This window comes from Manis javanica, chromosome 1 (assembly GCF_040802235.1).
Source record: "Manis javanica isolate MJ-LG chromosome 1, MJ_LKY, whole genome shotgun sequence".
Taxonomy (NCBI): Eukaryota; Metazoa; Chordata; class Mammalia; order Pholidota; family Manidae; genus Manis; species Manis javanica.
The window spans coordinates 13,271,684-13,290,999 of NC_133156.1; the positions used below are offsets into that span (position 1 = coordinate 13,271,684).

The 19,316-nt window shown below is 43.3% G+C and overlaps 2 protein-coding genes and 2 non-coding genes across 4 annotated transcripts; all 4 read left to right on the forward strand.

Moving 5' to 3' along the window:
- Window positions 1-1,192: 1,192 nt before the first annotated feature.
- On the forward strand, window positions 1,193-5,613 carry RPL21 (ribosomal protein L21). Its single transcript, XM_037003730.2, has 6 exons — window positions 1,193-1,318; window positions 3,501-3,579; window positions 3,844-3,905; window positions 4,499-4,611; window positions 5,141-5,291; window positions 5,478-5,613. The coding sequence occupies exons 2-6, from the start codon at window positions 3,513-3,515 to the stop codon at window positions 5,565-5,567; spliced, it is 483 nt and encodes a 160-aa protein (XP_036859625.1). The 5' UTR covers window positions 1,193-1,318; window positions 3,501-3,512; the 3' UTR covers window positions 5,568-5,613.
- Window positions 4,311-4,381, forward strand: LOC118969500 (small nucleolar RNA SNORD102). Its single transcript, XR_005057426.1, has one exon. It is a non-coding gene; the product is annotated as a small nucleolar RNA SNORD102 (small nucleolar RNA).
- Window positions 4,656-4,782, forward strand: LOC118969501 (small nucleolar RNA SNORA27). The gene has a single exon (XR_005057427.1). It is a non-coding gene; the product is annotated as a small nucleolar RNA SNORA27 (small nucleolar RNA).
- Window positions 5,614-16,209: 10,596 nt separating the features above from the next.
- On the forward strand, window positions 16,210-19,045 carry RASL11A (RAS like family 11 member A). Its single transcript, XM_017643434.3, has 4 exons — window positions 16,210-16,759; window positions 17,160-17,216; window positions 17,322-17,401; window positions 18,330-19,045. Exons 1-4 carry the CDS (start codon window positions 16,636-16,638, stop codon window positions 18,795-18,797), a joined length of 729 nt encoding a protein of 242 aa, XP_017498923.3. The 5' UTR covers window positions 16,210-16,635; the 3' UTR covers window positions 18,798-19,045.
- Window positions 19,046-19,316: the final 271 nt, after the last annotated feature.

Consider the following 19,316-nt stretch of genomic DNA (forward strand, 5'->3'; position numbering starts at 1 on the left):
TACTGATAAAAATGAAGCAGTTATCAGCTGAAAGAAAGGTGGGAGAAAGGGATGGAAATTTGATAATCACAGAAAAAATGTGAAACAGTCTTTACAGAGAGCAGGTAAACTATCTCTGGAACTGCAGAGATGTTAGACACTCCTCAGTACCCTTTTGAGAATGGCTGATGCTGAACTTGTGGCAGGGGCTGAACCCTCGGAAGCCTTCAGGGCAAGGCAGGTAAACGACTGAAGTAGGCTGAGCAGACATGAAATCTCAAAAATACCTGCCCCGTATAATGAGTAAGATAATGGCCACCTATATATTCAATGCCCCGCTAAAAATGTTGGGGACAGTAAGAGCTCCCTTTTACCTCTTTACAGTCCTCGTCCCTACTGGACATGGCCACTCTTTAAAATGTGATTTTCGTTCTTTTATTTCTTGACTACTTTCACTACATATATATGAATCCCTAAGCAATACACGGTATTGTTTTACATGCCTTAAAATTGTAAGTATATAAACTATTACGTATAGTCTACGTCTTCCTCTTTTTGCCTCGTATCTCCGCGTTTAGTCTTGATTTACTGCATCTATTACTCCATCGTATGAATATCCCACGTATTTATTCTATTCGGTGGATGTTTCCAAATTTTTGCTTTTACTCACAATGCAATTATGTACATCCTTGTTCACATATCAAAGTATCTAAAAGATACATACTAAGGAGTGCAAAGCTAGGATTTAATATCTGGAACTTCAGTTTTATTATTTTTGCCCAATTGCTTTCCAGTGATTTTAACGTTTAGGCACCTACCAGCAAGTGTGCAGTACGTTTTAACGCATAAAGAAACGTTTTATTGAAAGACATACAAACCGGGTAATATGCCTGGGTCATTACAACTTAACACTTGTGCCCTCGTAATCATGCCGGGAACAGCAATCATTAGCACTGCTAACATTTTAAAGCCGCAACGACAGGCCGCTCCCGGGCGCGTGCGGACGCAGACACACGCCCACTTCCGGCGTAGGCTCTGTCGCAGGACGGACGCCGGCCACGCTCGGGCGTCGGCGTCCGGTTGGACGCCCTGAAGGCCCCATTCCGGGTTGTCTGGCAAAATCTCAGGGCCAGCATTTGTTAATCCATTTCCTCCTGTTCGCAAGGAAGGAAAATGTCCTCCCAGGCTCTCCTTGGTCTTAGGGAAGATCCGCCACCCCGGAAAAGTCGTTTTCAACTGGCGTTTCTTTCAGGCATTGCCGCGGGCAGCCCGGAGGCCCTTGTGAGACGCGCCGCGCAGGACCGCCTTCTTCTCTTCGGCCGGAACCGCCATCTTCCAGGTAGGGTCTTCGCGTGGCTCCCCGCGCCGTACGTGTCGCAGACTTAGGTCCTGTCTTTGCAGTATTCGAGGCTGTGTATTGGGACTCTAGAGAGACTCTCCAGCCTGTCTGGGGCCCCTTGACCTGGGTGGTGAAGCTGCGTCCATTCAGATCGCCAGCGGCAGGCGGGGGACAGGACTAGTCTGAGGTGTCGCTGCCCTGCAGGGGGACAGGGTTGAGGAAAACCGGGCCGGGTTATTGGGGTGGGGCGACTCGGGTTAGTCTGGAAAGGAATTTTTTTCTATGTCTCCAAGGCTTCCGTCTCGGTATCCTGAACCTCCACGGACACGTTCTGTGGGGGCCGCGTGGCCTGATGCTTTTGCAACTTTTAAGTGCGGCAGTTCACCCCCAAATCTAAAACATAAGTTTGTAATGCTGTCGGGTAAGGATAGTAGGAATGGATTTAAAACCAGGCGTCGGCTTTAATCTCCGGTGTGCATGAAAGCCTGGACTGGTGGTCGGAGAAGAGAGTGAAGTGCCCTCTGAGTTGTGGGAACAAACCCCAAACCTTTCGTCTTTAACGCATGATTTCCGATTTTTAATTTTGTCCCGGATAAAGGGAAAGTACTGTAAGGTTGCCACAGAGTATTGTTAATTCTTGGGCAGCATGTTAAGGGATTACCCAATAGCCATGTCTCTGATTAAGAAGGTTAGGGGGATATTTATTGAACCACTTAGTCTTAGTCTTCTTATCTTTTTGTCTAGTTTATAGATTTTAGTAGGCAGCTACCAGAGTTGAGCAACCTGCAGGTTGCGCCCTGTTGTGCGTCCTGTTTTTGGTACTATTAAAGAATCTAAATCATCGTTACTTCGCACTGAAGTACTTAAAAAGTGCGTTCAATTCTATGTATATTGGGTCGTGATGAAAAAGAATTCCTTGGGAAAAATGGGTCTGGTGGAAGGAGTGTGGGCTCTGGAGTAACAAGTGACTTCCATTAATGATTTTGCCATTTGAGACCCATAAAGTGGTTTGGACCGGCAGAGCATCTCTCCTTATGAACTTAATATTAGGATAGAGATTTTGAGGATTACAACAGGGTATGTGGCGCTTACTAGATGCTTAGTTGCCAGTTTTAAAGCTTTGTTGGGTTAGGTGAAGCATTCTTGTGTATCTTTACCACCCAAGTTACATGAAAAAGGTGCTTTGGAGTCACTATTCTTTAAGGAGTGTTAATTAAGAGACCAATTAATTTAGAAGACTTGTCAGGTTAAGGCTGACTTAGGTGTATTTTGCCTGTAGTAGGAGTAATTGCCACAGTCGTAGGTAGTTCTGCCCTTGAATGACCTGAAGCAATAAAAACCCTTGTTTTGACCTTTTGGGAAACAAAGTGAAAAGTTCAGTTCTAAATGCTTGTAAGAGAATTTTTAGATAATGATAAATTGATTACTATTTACTATTAAGCACTTTATGATTGCTAGGAATTGCTAAATGTTTTGTAGATGTTACTTCAATTATAAAAATATTAAAACCCCATTTTACAGGTGGTAATCAGAGTTTAAATGTTGTCTCCCAGCAAGTGGCAGAACCTCTGTCAAAATTAGGCCCATGATTATAAAGCCAGTTTTTCCCTCTTCTACCTTAGATACACTTCCTAGTAAACAACTGAGTAAATAATCATTAATGTGAAGATGGAGGTACAGTTAATAGATGCTGTGCAAAGATCTTTACTGTCACAGAAAGTCATTGATATTGAAAGGTATAATCCAGCATGTAAGTGTGCAAGGTGAATTTTGTCATGTTCTCCAACAATATATTCTAGTTAGTACTTGGAGTGCCCTAGGCCTTCTACACTGGGTTTTATGATTAATAGTGTGGTAGAGCTACTGTTGGGATTTTATATTCTAATAGGAAAACTACTGGTTTGTGTTCTAAAATCCAGTTCTGCTGCTTAGAAGTTTTAATGTCAGAACTTTGCAGTTTTGTCAAAGATCTTACTTGCTAAAAGATGGGTTTTTTTTAACCCTTTTCAAAGAAATACTGGTTGATGAATCCACTTTTTAAACTTTTGTGATTCTGATATTGCTATTGTAATGCAAGCATTTGAAATTTAACAGGTGATTTTTTTTTGGTTAAAGAGTAACTGGCTAAAGTAAGTATCAATTTTGTGGTTGTATTTGACTGTTCTATACCTTGTGGTTTCAGTAAATCACCAAAATGACCAACACAAAGGGAAAGAGGAGAGGCACCCGCTATATGTTTTCTAGACCTTTTAGAAAACATGGTAAGTAGATTTACCCTTCTTGAGAGCAAATACGGCATACATTAAAATGTGTTGTGGTTTTCATTTAACGTGTTGGCATTAATTAAGTAGCATCTACTTATTACTAAATAAAAAGTGTGAATTTTATATAGTAGTTTCTTAAATTGTCAACTAGCAAGATTTTAAAATACACGTGACTGTCAAAGGTAGTGTGTATTAAAAGCCAGTAAGCTTACCAGTTCTTTTAACCTTGATAATTGAAACTGATTTATTTTTATTTGGCAGGAGTTGTTCCTTTGGCCACATACATGCGAATCTACAAGAAAGGTGATATAGTAGACATCAAGGTAAATTGCAAAATTGGGGAAATAACCTACAGTTATAAGTAGCCTAATAACATTAAAACTTTGAAAAGTTGGATTTAATCTAATATTGGAATTCATACATTAGTGTATGTTGTATTTGTTCGCCCCTTTTTTGTCTCCTAAATGGGAAAAATATATTGCCTGAATAAGTGCTCATAAGACAGTAGTGTGCAAATTTAATTTTACTTACAGAAACCGAGTTTTTAAGGTGCTATTTTACTGTAGACTTTTTAATCTTGAGGCTTTTTTGAGTCTAAAATTTTCTCATCTGCTTGTTAATAGCTGGGGCTGGGAAAGTGAGGTGAAAACAAATAGTTGAAAATTTAAATACTGATGGAGATTAACAGTGAAACCTCTGTCCTCTTTAAACATATTTTGGCACTCTCGAGCTTAATGATGATTGTCTTTTTGATTGCTTGAAGCAATGTGAAAAACACATTTCACCGGCTCTGAAAGCTCTTGAGTTGCCATTTAAAAGAAAAAAAATCTTAGTATATCTTGGTTACCTTAATAAAAGTTAGAGTTTAAAAGGCAGGGGAAATGGCTGGCATAACATTTATTTCCTTCCTTAACAGGGAATGGGCACTGTTCAAAAAGGAATGCCCCACAAATGTTACCATGGCAAAACTGGACGAGTCTATAATGTTACCCAGCATGCTGTTGGCATTGTTGTGAACAAACAAGTAAAGTAAGTAATGTTACAGTTCTTTGTGGCTAATTAGTATTCCCTCCTACCCGCTTTTCACTTTGCCAGTTGGACTTATGTCTTTATTGGCCATTCAAGTGGGGCAAAGGAACTGTCCTTTTAAAACCCAAGCAAACTGGATGTTTGTCTTGTATCCTGTCAGAGGAAACAAAGAGAAGTAGACTTACCAGAAAGTTCCTTGGGATTTGGTATTAAGCAGTCCTGGTTTTTAGAGTATAAAAAGTTAAATAAATCATAAGTTTTATTTCAATCTGGGTTTGGTTATTTAATATTTCAGGGTCTGTCCTCATATCAGAAGAGGGACCTTAAAAGTGGGGATGCTTGCCTCAAGGCTTCTTCCAGTTAGATTAGTAAATGATTGTAAATCACCTTGTCGATAAGTCAACTTGTTGGTTGATTCCAACTGTGGGTACAAGGTTGATTATTTAGTGAGTGAAACTGCCAAAAGAGTTTTCCGAGTTGCAGTTAACAGTTTTGATGAAGCATTTATAAGAATTTCTGCTCTCTCCAGGGGCAAGATCCTTGCGAAGAGAATTAATGTACGTATCGAGCACATTAAGCACTCCAAGAGCCGAGATAGCTTTCTGAAGCGTGTGAAGGAAAATGATCAGAAAAAGAAGGAAGCCAAAGAGAAAGGAACTTGGGTTCAACTGAAGCGCCAGGTGAGTGAGTGGCACTGACAAGATTTCTTGGTTTTGGTTTTGGAAACTATTGCTCAGTGATAATTTTCTTCTATGTGAAAGTTAGTGAAATTAAAGAATTGTGTATATGTTATTTTGCTGCTTCTGAGAGCACTTTGAAAATGATTACAGTACTTAATTATTTTGTTGGCTTTTTTTTTTTAATAGCCAGCTCCACCCAGAGAAGCACACTTTGTGAGAACAAATGGAAAGGAGCCTGAGCTGCTGGAACCCATTCCCTATGAATTCATGGCTTGATGGGTGTAATAAATAAATCAATCAATAAAAGATCTCTGGACTGTAAGACTGTTTCTCTTAAATTGAGTAAAGTGTAGTGTCCCCTCCCCCAAAGAAATACTTAGAGCAAACTTGGTGTCCTGATAGATTGGGTGATGACTTTACTCTTCAGATCTGTTTTTTTCTTGCTGAAAGTTGTGAGCTGCTTTATTGTGCAACAAAAACCAAACTCGGTTAGGAAACTGCCAGATATTATTTATAAAATACAGTAGCTTGAAAACGGTCCCCTAATTCACTCTGAAAAAAAGAAATCTAAAAGGTTATTTGTTGGGTACAGTTAAGCACAGGGAAAGTTGATTACTCGTAATTGTCTCATACACCAAATAGCTGTGTTTTAAGGGTCAGAGACTTATTTTGAAGCCAGCTACTTAAAAATAGATTATTTAAAGCACCCTGTTGTTTGAGTCACATACTAGTTCTGAGTTGCTTGAACCTTCCATGGAATAGGGCTCAAAGCAAGTCTGATAATTTGAAACTAGAGTACCTCTGTAGTTGTCCCTTAAACAAGGGGCTTGACCTGTGTGGGTCCATTTATATGCAGATTTTCAGTGAATACATTGGAAAATGGGGATTTGTACAGTTTGGAAGGATATTTTCTTAAATTTTATTGTGAGAATGTAGTATATAATACAGAAATGTTAATCAGCCATTCATACTATTGCTAAGGCTTCCTCTCATCCAGTATGCTGTTAAATTTTTGGACAGTTGACAGTTACCTAGATTTTCCACTAAGTGAGTGACCCCAGCTCATGGTGTTCAATGGTTGACTAGTTCAAATAAAGGTAACCATTTATATAACATGTATAACATTCTAAGCATTTTACCAGATTTACTCAGAAAGCTTGGAGTATACTGTTATGCCTATTTTACATGAAAGGAAGTGAGATGCAGTGTTCAAAGCCCCATCCCGGGTAGTCTGACTCCACGTGCCAGGTGTGGTGAGTGCTGTAGTAGTTTATTAAGGGGAGCATTTGAAAGCTGCTCTGTATGCTTTGAGCACATTGAGGTTATTCTATTGCTACTTGGTTGTGACTTAACTCAAATTCATTCTATCCAAAGGGAATTGAGCACTTCCCAGCCTAGCTGCTCTAGCTGTTGGAAAAATTTTTTATTGCAATTGTCCTTGTCCTAGTTCCTTTGCCTGAAAGACCTACACTTTGTCGAGTTGGTGAATTCCTGCCTGTCGTCCACTCATCCTGAGTGTCCGGGTGAAACTTCCCTGATGCAAGTATTTGAAGGAAAGGAATGGAAATGTTGGAATCAGATTACTCCGTTTGGGTTGATGGAATGGAATCCCCCATATGTTTGTTAGGACAGGTGTGTGTGTATTTTACAGAGCTTATAATTTAAAGTCTTTCCCACTAGACGTGAGGTTAGGGACTGTCTAATTAGACTGCACTCCTAGGGTCTGGCACATGGTAAGCATTCAGGAAGTGCTCTTTAAATTAATGAGAGAAGCAGTGCTTTTTAAAAATGAAAAATGAATGTATTCTACTCTTCAATTTCTTTTCCTATGGCGTTTACAAACCTATAGAAAGTCTGTTGCTCCCTGTGTAAGTGGTGTCACCTGCATGTGTGAAGGGATGCGACCAAATGCCTCCTGACAGTCTTCAGTGCACTTGGAGCCTAAAATAACCATGTTTAACTGAACTGTAATTGCAACTTGTCGAAAAGAACGTGGGGTTGTGAGACACCTACATCCAGCGGGTCTGGTGAAGCTGAACATTAAGGGCAGGGCTGCAGACTCCTAGTTTAGGGTTTTTAGGGCAGATTATCAGCAAATGAACTCCCCCATCTGATGTATAGTAACGTAAAAATAGCAATGCTGTGAATGTGCATGAAATCTTTTTGTATTGGATTAATCCCTTAAGATACTTTTTCTTACATGGACAATACTGGGTTAAGAAGTGTTTTCCAGATTCTTGAGTAATCTGGTAAGTTGCTTTCCTAAAGGGTTGTCCCAGTTTGCACTCCTATGAATGAGTGAAAATGCTTGTCTCGGCACTCTCCCGCATCGATTATTACAATGTAGTCTGCTAGTTTGGTGGGAGAAAATGTCACATTTCTTTATCCCTGAGTTTGGCCTCAAGTTTCTGGAACGCTTCCTCCTTTCCTTCTACCTCTTCTGCAGTCTTTGCTAGATTTTACTGTCTTTCTGACCTCCGAATACTGAAGTGCCTACACACTCACATTCAAAGCCCGCCATCCAAGGTAGCCTGTGCCTCAAGTATGCGGGACTCAAAGAGTTTTTGTATTTGGTCATTTCTGGAATAAGGATCCCCATGGTTTGTCTATTCAGTCCGTCCTTGAATTTTACTAAGACTGCCCCTTAACATTCTATAAAAATAAACTTCCTCATTCTCCATTCCCTTCCCTTTTTTCTTTGAAGTACCACTATTCAGTGTCTGTTTTCTTTGGGGTGGGGGATATCAAGAATTTTATCAACTTGCATCTATAGCTGTTAAGTTAGGGAACCTTTACTGCAACCGGCTGCACCAGCGGAGGGAGGACAACCTGGAAAGGCGGTTGGTCACAATCTGGGAGAGCAGTGACCTGAAGCCCCATGTAGAACGAGGCAAAATGAGGCATCAAGGAGGTAAAGGGTGGGAGAGTTCGTGTTCAGAGCATGCTTTTGCCCTTGTTTCACTTGATTATTCTAGGTTTTGTATCCTTGACCCTTTCCGTTTCTGCTTCCTTGACTTCAGCCTGCAGACTTGTGAAAACCAGCCAATTAAGGAGCTGCTCTTGTGCCCTCCTCATCCTTTCATAACTTCCCAGCCTCCCAGAGCAGATCCGGCTTTACCACTCTGATAAAACTGCTCTCAGATTACCAAATTCGCGTGTTAAATTTGGAGACTTGTTTTCAAATTGCTTTTATCTTCCTAATCAACAGGGCCACCAAGTTTTTTCTCTTCCAGAGGCTTCTGCCATTGTTCACCCAAGTTCTACCTCTCCCATCCTTCTTTGGTGTTCCATCTCTGTCTTAATTCTTGTAGATTCTTGCTGGATGACCTAGGCCAGTAGTTCTCAAAAGTATGGTCCCCCAACTGTGGCAGCATGAACATCTGGAAACTTGTGAAAACTGCAGACCTAACTGAGTCAAATTCTGGGGTGGGACCCAGCACTCTTAAGTTCTCTGGGTGATGGAGATGCATGCTCGTCTGAGAACCTCTGATCCTTGTCTTCAGCCATCTCTATTACACTTGGGACTCAGATTTCAGATTCCACTTTCTCTGAAGCTCTAAGTGCATTTCCAACTCCCTCTTGGACAGCTCCGTCTGCATGTCCTGCAAATACACAGATCAGTTAGGAAGGTTTTATTAGAGGAGACGAACTAAATTGAAATCTCTGAGCTTTTGAGTAATGCATGAGTTGATAAAATTATTTGAAATGCAGTTCCTTTTAAATAAGTTATTTTTAAATAAACAGGTCCATCACAGATTGTGCAATTATAAATTAATCCCTTACTATAGAATTCTCTTTTCTTGAAAACATTTGTCGATGAGAATGAAGAAAAATATTCTTACTATAAAACTTTTCACCCTGCTCTTCAATCAGAGTCAGGACCATAAACGAGGCTGCGTGGCTCCTTAGCATTTAACTCTCTTCTGAACTAGCCAGTTGTCTTCTAAGCCTTCTGTTTTGTTCATTTGAACCCAATCCCAAGGGTTGAATAAAATACTCTTCAGTTTTCCTCTTGTGTCATAAAAGCAGTTGCGTATCTTTTTTGTATTCTCACTAGTGCGAATTAGTGTTTTCTCTATACAGAAGGAAAGAAATGCTAAAATATAAACATGCTAAAATTTAGTAAGAATTACAAAAAGGTTCTACGTTTTGAGCACGAGAAATAATTTAAAACAACTTGATACTCATCCCATCTCCACTTAAAGGGGGGAAAATTGGTAGTGTTCATACAGAAAATCTTTACAGAATCTGCCAAGTGGCTTGGTCGTGAGTAATAATGGTGAGGCAACATCTGCACTGTTGCTGAGGTGGAGAATGTGTAGCGTGAACAAGCAGCTCAAGGTTCTGTACTGTGATTCTTTTCAAACAGCAAAAATGTGTGCTGAGGAGCAACTGGCAGTCCTCACAGAGCCCCAAATAAATGGCAAACGCACAGAGAATGAAGGCTCTCATACCTACTTTCCTAGCAAGATTGGAATTTGTGGAAATCATTGGGATCGGAAAAGAAACACAGTGGGGTACTTTTTACTATGAAAAATGAGGTGATGGCTTAGCTCAAGTGAAGATGCAATTGGATTTTTTGCTTCTCCTGAGAAAGAAGAGAGGTTCAAATTAACTGTGGGAGGAGAATAAACAGTTTAAAGATCTTCGAAAGCACAAACCATATCCTATTCTTTACATGCTGCTAGCACTGGCATCATTCTGTAGAGTGGGGACTACCCTTCCTCAAGGACAGTGGCTTCCGTGACCTCCAGATAAGGCCTCAGCATGGCAGTCTTTGCCACCCATAGTCTGGTCCCCAACCTTTTGGGTCATCCACTGCATCCCAATCTTCGAGACTCTGCATAGCTCTCCGAACTTGCCAAATACCACCTTCACAATTTTGCTTGTGTTGTTCCCTCAACTTGATTTATCATTTCCCCTGTGTTTCCACCTATTCAGCATTGTTAATGCTCAGAGACCAGTCCTTTCTCCCTGTAGCGTTCCCTGGTTACCTCACTCGGGTTTGTCTCCCTGTTGTGACTCTATTGATAGAGTTTGTACCCTGATCTTTTTCATTCCATCTGCATAACCAGTGTTCTCCAGCCTGCCCTCCACGTTGGTGCAAAGCGCTAAGATTTGAAATCAGAGGGCTTAGGATGTCCACTGCGGAATGGCTCCCTGACTTTGAATACATTAGTAAACTTGTCTAAACCTCAACTTATAAGGTATTTTACCCATTTCACAGGCTTTATTAAGGAGCAATGATATTTTGGGGATGTCTGAAGGTAGACAGGTATGTGTTATACTTTGTGGTCCTCTCAGTAAATGTTTGATAATAGCAAGTTAGCTGTTTGTGTTCTATACCAGCTCTAGACAGAGTCTTACAGAAAGTTACATTGCAGTAATTTTGAGTTGATGTGACATAAATTAGGGAGATAGCAGAGGAGAAGCATAATTCTTATTCTGGGAAAATAGGCAGAATCTCTGAGTCTCCAGTCAGCTCAGTAGCCAAGGATCTAGGATATACAGGAAAGATAGTTGATGTTAGGCGATGAGTTGTGGTGGGAGCTGTTCTTGAATTAGAGGGGGACCCTTGGCAAAGTTTTGTCTGAGAGTTAAAATCAAGCTTATGCACCTGATAATGGGTTAATAATTTCCCAAGCCTAATACTTCCATATTACCAAATTCTACACTCACTCTATAAACACCCACAGGATTTGTGCATCCGTATCTGTGCCTACGCACTTCTATTATTTTTTTAAAACCACTTCTGTAGCCTGTGTTACATTGGTTGCAGTACAATTTTACATAACTCTGGACACAAACCCAAAATGAAATAGAACACAAGCAGCAACAATTCAGAAAGCCTATTTATAATTCTACAGTTGAGTAACCTATTGTCTGTGTTAAAAGGTCCTGGATTATCTGTATTCGCAAATGCAGAAGCTTTCCAAGGAGAATGAAATAACATTTTGAGCTCTCTTGAGCAAATGCAATGTGAATGCAGAATGGAACATAATTCTTACCAGAGAACAGTCTTAGGAATCTTCCTGAGTGGCCTTCAGCTAAAATGATCCTTAGTGAATTTCCAATGATATTAATTGGTAATAAAGCAGATCTGGATCATCAAAAGTAACAGGAAGAAGGACAGCAGTTACCCCAACAACTTAAGGTGACATAATATAGAGGTGCCAGCAAAGATTAGCATGAACGTAGATCAAGCTTTCCATGAACTTATCCAGGTTATAAGGAAATTTTAAGAGCAGGAATGTCTTCCTTTACCAGAAACAACAAGGACAGAAAAAGATTAAGTCTGCCCTTGTGTCATTTTCTAAGGATCTCTTGAATTTTAGCTACCAACTGCTAAGCAAAGCCCTCCTCTCCTCTCCTCTCCGCACATTTACATCATATGGGAACATTTCTAGCCTTAGACAAATGGTCACCATAGTAACCTTAGATCAAGCCGCTTGCTAATCCTTTCTGTCAACTATGTCAGTTCTGACAATCTATGGTCAACTCAAAACATTTAAAGGAAACACTAAGGCTGCTTCAAAGATTATATGATTCCTTGAAAACACATATCAGTACACAAGACATTCTTTTTTAAGGGCTTATTCCATTTGAATAGGAATAAATCAGTTTTGGAATGTAAACTGTTTGCCAAGCTAAAGCCATAGGTTGTGAAATAACCTCTGGAATCACATTGCCTATTGTTACTCTAAATAGAAATGGAGTATTTCTAAAATGTGAATTTTTGCCTATCTCTAAAAATTTTGATGTCAACTTTAGTTAGCCTTAAATACACTGACCTGAATCCACAAAGGTGAGTATCTCTAACCTTTATTTGCTGATGCTACAGCCTTTCTTTTCCAGTGGCCAAAATAACCAAAATGCCTATTGTATTTATAGATTAAAAACTGCATATAGAGCCTTTATTATTACTCCTACTCTTAAAGATGCTAATATTCCATGTGGCCAAATATTTGGACTCATTCTGGACTTAGGTGTTACAGTGTTCTTGGTTTTTAATTTAACTCACAGCCATGTTGAGAGTAAAATAATTTGTCTTTTCAAGTATTTCTGGATAAGGAATTTAAAACAAACTTTCTGTTTATAATATAAAATATGGAACTGATCTTTCCAGGGTCGGAGATGATTAATGTTTTGCTATATACTTTTATACATTGTTTTCATACCAAACTAGCTAACAAGTATTTTTATATGTTTGTAGGCAAATATGCTTTCACAGCATACCTTGTGTATATGTAGAGATAAGCATTTAATTCTCACTGTTCACTTTTAACTGACAAAGGAAAAAAAGTGAAAACTACAGAAACTGTGGTAGAACTTGCTGCTCTGATTCTGATTTGTGCCCACCTTGGGCCAGTCACATACCCGCTCAAGAAACCTTCCCTGTAGAGTACAACAGGGTGAGAATCTGAAGTCACTTTGATACCCCCTACGAGATACTGCCTGTTTTTCAAGTAGTAAGTGTAAGACTGACAGTTAGTGTAACTGTGGATGGCTTCTGATTTTGTTTTTAGTTCTGTGGATTGTGTATAAACAGTTCAAAAATGCATTCCTGATTGTGAGATACTAAATGGTACTGCAGATTTGTCACTTTATTGAATGTGTACAACAGTCCCATGAAGTTAAAAAGTGTACCCTTGTATAGCATGGCATGCTAGAATTAAAATTGATCTGTTATCACACACACACACATACACACATACCCACAAAACCAAACCAATCTTACTCCTGACAAGGAATGTAAGGGAATGAGGTCAAAAGATAAGCCCAAGATTCAGCCAAGAAGGGGCTCTCTTTTCTTTTAAAAGTTCTGCATTTTAACTCCAGGGGGGTATGTCTGGCAGAGCACACTGACTGCTGCTCAGCAGTGACCCCTTTTACTTCTTGATTTTTACTAGGGTAGCAATGTGTCTAGCCCCTGGGGAGGAGCTGCCAGTTTCTAAGCTAGTCGTGGCCATCCCAGTCACCTGCTAGATACTTGGATAAATACTTACCCAACTTCTCATTTCTGGCCCATTGAGATAAAAGGGAGTAGGCAGGGTTCTGAGAATTATCTCTTGGTAAAAAGAGATGAAGAGAGTCCTTTTCTCCCTCCCTAATCAGATGAGGACTTCATGTTTGGTGAACCAGGATCCATTTTGTGTTCAAGAAGAGCCAGGAGAATTTGAGAGACAACAGACCTCTATCAGTGACCTGCTCAAGGACCTCTGGAACCTAATAGTTTCAAGGTTGTTCTGTAAATAGTAACTGTCTTTATGTTGCCTTTTCCTGTCAGGGAAGGAGGTGTCCTGCTTCAAGTCTCCCAGTTAAACTGAAGTTAAACAGACGGAGATTGCTTTGTGGACAGCCAAAAGTCTGCATCTGAAACATGGCAGTTCATCTCAGGACGTTTCCTTGAACACTTTCTTCTGAGAGCAGGTTGCTCTCAAAACCAAAGTATTGGGATAATGGTTACATATATGACTTGTGTCTTTTAAAGTTCACACAGTGAAGACATCTTTCATTCATTTGTTCATTCAAAAAGTCAGTGAACAAACTTTTATTGAGGACCTTGTAAGTTTGAGGTACCACTATGCTGGATAGTACAGACACAAGCTAGAGTCCCTCCTGGAGACAGACATGAAACAAATATTCCACCAGCAAGTAAGACAACTGAGATCAGTACTGCCAAGGGCACCCTGAGGATGAGTAACTGGGAGATAGGGGTGGGGATGGCAGCAGTGATAAGAGAGAGCATCCCCAAGAAGCAAGTAAACTAGTCACCATCTCTTCCCGGTCTATTTCAGGATTCTTCAGCTGAGCAGTGAAGACAGCAGTAGGGATGGAGAGGAGGAGACACCAGGAAATGTAGGCAGTAGAAATGATGGAACTTGGTGGTTAATGAATGTGGAAGGGAGAGGTTGGAGTCAAGGGTGGCTCACAGGCCACTGGCTTGGGCTAGAGGGTGGACAGAGGCACATTCATTAATGCGGTCAGCTGCAAAACGGGATCCCAGTCTCCTCTCTGCATCCCAGCCCTTTCAAATGTGACTTTTCAGTCCCTCCACCAAGGCCTGGAGTATATTTCTGCACCCCTTGGACTTGGGCCGGCACTGTGACTGCTTTGGCCAACAATGCAACAGAGGGGATGGGTCCCACACTAGAGCCTAGGTCACAAGAGGCGTTTTCTGCTTCCACTGTCTCTTGGAACCCTGCTCAGCCACCATGAAAACAAGCCTGGACCAGCCTGCTGGGTGAGGAGAGTCATGTGACTCAGTCGCTGCCCCTTCCCACAGCGCAGCTGCCAGCCAGCTGCCAGCCTCCCACCTCCTGCCAGCTGTCTGCAGAAGCATGAAAGAGCCTAGCCAAGATCAGCTGAGCCTGGCCTAGATTAGGACAGCACCCCGTTGACCTATTGACTTGTGAGCAGCTACAAGGGATTGTTTTAAGCCATTAAGTTTTTTGCGGTTTGTCATGCGGCAAAGCTAACTGACACAACTGAGAGAGAAAGAGGTAAGAGTGGGGCTGTCTAAGAGATAATTGTGAGACAGGCATCATGAGCTTAGACAGAATAGGATGAGGGCCTCTGGAAAAAGCAAGGCAAGATATTTACAGTCAGATCAATGTAACTACAGGCAAGGAAACCCCCTACCAAAACTCTGTGTTAAACATTAAGCTCTAGAGTCATTCTTCAGTGAGATCAGTTAATATTCCCCAGATAAAGAAGAGCAGCACATGTTTTTTTTAAGCTAATCATTTGTAATCATGTGTAAGATTCACTGTAGCATGCTAAAAGGCCCAGGCCTATGTGCTGTCTTTCCTCCTTCAGACCTGATGAGGTGATTTGCAAGCTGGGCAACTAATTTAGCATGTAGGCCCTGCCATAAACAACATAGTAAAAGGCAGGAAGGATCCACCTTAAAGATAAGACTGCATTTTAACACCCAAGAAGTTTAAGAAATAAAATTCTTAACTTGTTCTTTAGCAAACAATACCTCAGCCCACCTTAGGGGCTGGGCAGGTGGCCTTGTTTGATATGCTCCCAGACCAAGACACCGGTATCTCGGTATCTTGGGGAGAAATCAGAGCAGGAAATTTAAGTTAATTCTAAATATTCAGGGACCACTTAACAAGTCCACAACCCTAAGCCTTTTTTCACATCCCCAAAAATCCTCAAGCCTATAAAACCCCTAGACAAGGCACCACCATGGGCTCTCTTGTGGGGAGCTCTGTCCTCTCACTGTATCTCTAAATAAAAGCCTCTCCCTGGCTCTCCTACCTTGGGTGTTTGCTAAGTTCATTTTTTCGACTCCGCAAACAAGAAACCCCGGCATCAATTGGACATAGGAGACTGGAACAAATGAGGCCAGAAGTAGAAGTTCTAACATGCAAGGACTAGATCCCAAGGCTTCCCAAACCCAAGACCAGGCCATATTTCTCTTGTGACCTCTTTGTCCCACTTTCCTACCCCTACCTTAAACTCCACTTTACACCCAGAAGTAAGCACTTCAGTAACGAAGCACATGCATGACTCAAGTGCACAGGACAGTATTAGTGATGGAGAAATAGTTAAGAGCAGGAGCTTTCCAGCAGAGGGAATGCTTATTAGTGTTGACTAATGCGTCAATTCCATGGGCCCCAGCCCCAGGGGGGCTGGCTGTGGAGGCTAGGCTGCAAACTGCTGCCCCCAGGGGCCTTCACAGGTCTGGGGCAAGGCCACACCGATTCCTTGCCCAAGGTCGCAGGTCCTTTATACAGATACTAATTCAAGGCTCTTTCCCCCTCCCTTCCTTTTCCCCTGTTAATGTCACCTTCAGCACCTCTTTAAACAGAGCTGCCTTCGACAGGAATCTATCCCTCCCATTGCTGCAGAAACATCCCGCTGAATGCTTCCTCTTTCTTTGGCCCATAGCTCTTAATCTGATGCCAGGTTCGCCCACTGGTGGCTCTGGTAAGCCAGGCTCGCCTCCGCGGGGTGCAGGGGGCCACCAGGGCTACGCAGGCACAGCCTGACGAGAGCCTCCCGCGCGCTCGGGGCGCTGGCCGCGTTCCCGGGCCCGGAGCCGCGCGGGTCCCGGCCGCGAGCGTCAAGCGGCGAGGCGCTGCGCAAGCCGGCGGTGACAGTCCCTGCGCGTCCGGCCGCTGCCTACACCCGGGGCTGCAGGAAGGGGCGGGGAGAGGAGGGGCGTCCGCGCGCCGAGCCCTTTAAAAGCCGCCGCCGTGACAGCTGGGCCAGCACCGCGGTCCCCGCCTTTCGGGTTCCCACGCTCCCTGCTCGCGGGCCGCGGCGAGGCGGTGCGGCCCGGCGGGAGGCTTGCGCTCAGCGGCGGGACGCGCCAGGCCCGGCGCTCTCCATGCGGCCGCCCACCATGGCCGGGCACTTTCTGCTGGCGCCCATCCCCGAGTCCTCCTCCGACTACCTCCTGCCCAAGGACATCAAACTGGCCGTGCTGGGCGCCGGCCGCGTGGGCAAGAGCGGTGAGTGTCCCGGGGACTGAGCCGGGCGGCCGCCCAGCCCCGGCCCGGCCGGGACAGCCGGGGGCTGGGAGATGAGCTGGAGCTCTGGGCCGGGGGAGAAGGGCAGGGCGCCGGGAAGAACCTGCACCCCGGCCGCCGAGTTCCGGCTGCTCCCCGGGAGCGCTCTCGCCGGCGCTGGCACCTGTTGGCTCATGGGGGCTGGTACGGCTGGTAGAATGCCCCCAGTCATACCTGCCGTGAGACCTGCGGGAGGCCTCGACGGTGGCCCCTTGGTTTTGCAGAGCCTTGAGATGAGGGCACTCAGCGGTTCTGCGTTTCACCTCCTCCTGCATTTCCGCGAGGGTCCCGATTCGACTGTTCTGCCCCAGTCCTTCCGTTGATTTTCCTATTTCCTTTTCAGCAATGATTGTGCGCTTCCTGACCAAGAGATTCATTGGCGATTATGAACCGAATACAGGTTAGAATGATTTCGTGCGCTCTGCTCGTGTGGTTGCATGCTCCAGTTTTCTTTTTCGCGATGAGAGTGCAAGCATTTAAAAGCAAACTCTCCTTCATTCTCCAGGCAAGTTGTATTCACGGCTTGTCTATGTTGAGGGAGACCAGCTATCCTTGCAGATCCAGGACACTCCCGGGGTCATCCAGGTGAGCACTGCCTGGAGCCAGCAGCTCCCCCTTCCACAACCAGGGCCTCCGAACCTGAGCAAGATGTCTGCACACGCCTGCTATGCATTTAGATGTAGGAGTAGGCTGTCCTTAGATGGGGCCAGTCCTTGGGGTTAGAAACCCTCCAAGAGGGGGGTGGAGGGTGGAGGATCAGAGGCAGCTACCTCCTGTCCTCTATCTCCAAAAGGGTGAGAGAGCTTAACTTCTCTTTAGAGCTGCAGGAGGGGCATCAGAGTTTGCAGGGTTTCCCAGCTGGGCCATGGAGCCTTTAACAAAACTAGTGGGGTGGGGTTCTGCAGAGGGTCTTCTTCCCGAGCAGGAACTGGGAAGTGCTTCTGTTTCTAGTGTTCACGGAGTTGGTAATTGCAATCCCATGACCCCTTGGCCAGCTGTCAGGAATGTAACTTGATTAACAAGTTACTAATTGCTCTCCCTTCTAGGGAGGTCTTGTAGAAAAACAGAAAGAAGGAATGTGTTTCTGTAACATTCTCAAGAAGGACATGCTAAAGATGTTTTTTTGTGGGCTTGGGAATCGGTATTTATCTTGGCTTATTTTCAATATTTTGTTTATCCTGAGTTAGTTTCCTAAAAATTGCACCATTCTGATTTGAAAGTTCTCATGGAAGTCATTCTTCAGTCAGCCATAGTTAACCACAGCCTATCTTGCTAAGCAAGGGTTTAAAAATAAAGCATTGTTAACAGCTAATAAAATAATCCAGTCAGGGAGCTTGCCTGAGAATGTACTCTTTTCCCTATCAAAATCCTCCTGCAGAAACTGGGTAGAATCTGAAAACTATGTTTAGTGATTTCTTTTTCAAACGTTTTTTTCAAGGGTTACTTTGATGTTATTTTGAATCATGTCCCACCGAGGCTTTTCTTGATCCAGTCTTATTTTGATCTTTCCCAGGTCCAACACAGCCTCACCCAGATGGTTGATTCCCTGTCCAAATGCATGCAGTGGGCAGAAGGCTTCCTGCTGGTCTACTCCATCACAGACTACGACAGCTACCAGTCCATCCGCCCCCTTTACCAGCACATCCGGAAGGTCCACCCTGACTCTAAGGCCCCAGTCATCATTGTGGGCAACAAGGGGGACCTTCTGCATGCCCGGCAGGTGCAAACACATGATGGCATTCAACTAGCCAATGAGCTGGGCAGCCTGTTCCTTGAAATTTCCACCAGTGAAAACTATGAAGATGTCTGTGATGTGTTTCAGCATCTCTGCAAAGAAGTGAGCAAACTGCACAGCATCGGTGGGGAGAGAAGGAGAGCCTCCATCATTCCCCGGCCCCGCTCCCCAAACATGCAAGATCTGAAGAGACGGTTCAAGCAGGCTCTGTCTTCCAAAGCCAAAGCCCCCTCAGCACTGGGGTAAACCCAGCTCGGACTCAGCTCTTTTTTCTCATGCAGCTGAAAAGACTGGAGCGGGTGGGGGGTCTCCCTTTTTAGTCACACGTTCAGAGTTTATTTTTATACAAACTATTGTTTTTCAAGTGTATGTGTATTTCTGAAAATTCAAACAGTGATTGCCTCGAGGTTGGATAGAGTTTTTTTTTAATAAAAGATTTTTTTTTTACTGTTACTGCTAGCCACTTTTCCATTAAAGGCAAAATGGCAACATTGCTCCTTGTTTTTAAAATGTCTTTTTATAGAAATCATACTTGCACCAGAGCCCAGAACTACTCCATGCTTGCCCTCAGCCTGAACTCTGGTGTCTTGCGGTAGGGAGGGGTTGATGCAGAGGGAATCTGTAGTGGGAGAAAGGAAAAGTATGTGGAGGAGGAAAGGGACTTGAATAACAACAGGACGTCTTTAAGGGGGGCCCTTTGCCACAGGCATGATACCATGATACCCTTTCAAGGAAAGGGGTTCACTGTGCTGATGCAAAAAAAAT

Excerpts from the sequence above, each read along its gene's own strand:
- RASL11A (XM_017643434.3), top strand. The coding sequence starts at position 16,636 with ATGCGGCCGCCCACCATGGCCGGGCACTTTCTGCTGGCGCCCATCCCC. Across the intron at positions 16,760-17,159 it reads CGGCCGCGTGGGCAAGAGCG|CAATGATTGTGCGCTTCCTG; the intron begins GTGAGTGTCCCG and ends TTTCCTTTTCAG. Across the intron at positions 17,402-18,329 it reads ACACTCCCGGGGTCATCCAG|GTCCAACACAGCCTCACCCA; the intron begins GTGAGCACTGCC and ends GATCTTTCCCAG.
- RPL21 (XM_037003730.2), top strand. The coding sequence starts at position 3,513 with ATGACCAACACAAAGGGAAAGAGGAGAGGCACCCGCTATATGTTTTCT. Across the intron at positions 3,580-3,843 it reads TAGACCTTTTAGAAAACATG|GAGTTGTTCCTTTGGCCACA; the intron begins GTAAGTAGATTT and ends TTTATTTGGCAG. Across the intron at positions 4,612-5,140 it reads GTTGTGAACAAACAAGTAAA|GGGCAAGATCCTTGCGAAGA; the intron begins GTAAGTAATGTT and ends TGCTCTCTCCAG.